Raw genomic sequence first — 1,564 nt, 5'->3', positions numbered from 1 at the left:
TCAACTGATTACTGAACTTTTAATCACTTTTTAAATATATGATAAATTACAATACTTACAATAATACAAGGATTATTGAAAAGAAAAGGCTTACGGAAAATGTCATGCATATAACTTTCTAACCTGGGCCAATAATAAAACCGAGTCCTTGTGCAGCGGAAGTTAGTGCAACAGCTGTAGTTCTTTCCTTTAAAGTTGTAGATGAAGCTATGTATGATCTGATGATAGCAATATTAGCTGTTGGAGGAAGAAGTCCCATAATTTTACTTAAACAGGAAACAAACAGAAAGCAAAACAACACAGAAAACATATAGTAATGACTTGTTTATAACAAACATGCGCTTATCAAAAGATCCACAAGGTTTAAAAACAAGTCACCATATAGAATTGAAGTGATACATACACGAACACAAGAATGCAAAAAAAGGGAAAGACAGCTTTACAAATCAGGAGACATTCGACAAGACAGTGCTATTTGGTTTTAACACATATACATGAACTCAACATATGAACATGGTGAAGATAAAAAGGTTGACATGATGTGGGATGAATGACCTACAGTGAAATATGAAAAATAAATTACATTACTTGACAGAATAAGCAAATTAAATTTTTTTGAATACCAATTACATTGCAAATTAACCAATCATAAGTTAATGTATAGTTATTTTTTGGCTTCATATTAAATGAAAACGAAAAGAAAAGAATAACCCATTATTGAACATAGCCTGATGTCCAGACCTCGTATTCGAATCTAATTAATGCTATGAACATTCATCACAGAGATTCCCTAGTGATTGCTTGCATCTTCCATTGTTTGGTGTATTTTAATGAGCAGACTTTGGAATGCAGCAAGCCAAATGAAATGGATATCATGGTTAGCTTGCAAATGTACCAAAATATGTGATTGGTCTAGTATATCAAATAACTTTTCTATTTCTGATTTGCAGCAAGTGGTAAAAAAAATTGTTTCCATAATCACCTTCTCTATCCAGGGGTACACCTCTGATTTCTTTAAACTCCTTGTAGGTCATAAACTTGACAAAAATACAAATGATGAACACATGATGACTCACCTGAACTAATCCCTACAAGGAATCGTGAGAAAATCATGACACTTTTGGCTGCGGCACCAAACAAGCTAAGGATGGCATAGAGGATGTTCCCAATGATGAAGAGCAGAATTGTTGTAAGAAATGCTCCTCTGAAAATCAAGAAACATGAATAATTTACAGTATGATAAGGGGAAAATAAGCAGAAAATGTATATATGAACTACTATCAAATAGGGTGAGAAGTACATACTGTTAAGCATATTCTGACAGAAGGAAGAGAACAGAAATACCCAATCTGAAAGGATATCTGAAATATAGGGAAAGATTCTATCCAACTGGATGATATAATGAAGATCACCCTGTATATTTAAGCAAGTTAAGAAAAGGTATTACAACAAACTACAACTATGTTTTAACATTACTCACTTACAAATAAGCTTCAATGTATTAAAGCAATAATTTTCCACAAATATTTACTGAATATCCATGTTCCATACTTTAACTTGTAAC

General features: G+C 32.4%; 1 protein-coding gene across 2 annotated transcripts in view; it reads right to left on the bottom strand.

Moving 5' to 3' along the window:
* Window positions 1-1,564, bottom strand: part of LOC119584993 (major facilitator superfamily domain-containing protein 8-like) — a 19,157-nt gene that overhangs the window by 9,516 nt on the left and 8,077 nt on the right. The window contains exons 4-5 of one of the 2 annotated variants that reach the window (XM_037933599.1): window positions 1,077-1,204; window positions 124-237 (exon numbers count right to left, since the gene is read on the bottom strand). In XM_037933599.1, the coding sequence (XP_037789527.1) occupies window positions 124-237; window positions 1,077-1,204 (242 nt within the window). The remainder of the gene's footprint in view (window positions 1-123; window positions 238-1,076; window positions 1,205-1,564) is intronic. The other variant, XM_037933600.1, reaches the window with a different exon arrangement.

This window comes from Penaeus monodon, chromosome 19 (genome assembly GCF_015228065.2).
Source record: "Penaeus monodon isolate SGIC_2016 chromosome 19, NSTDA_Pmon_1, whole genome shotgun sequence".
Taxonomy (NCBI): Eukaryota; Metazoa; Arthropoda; class Malacostraca; order Decapoda; family Penaeidae; genus Penaeus; species Penaeus monodon.
The sequence above is the reverse complement of the archived record's forward strand: the minus strand, read 5'-3'. Positions and strand labels throughout refer to the sequence as shown.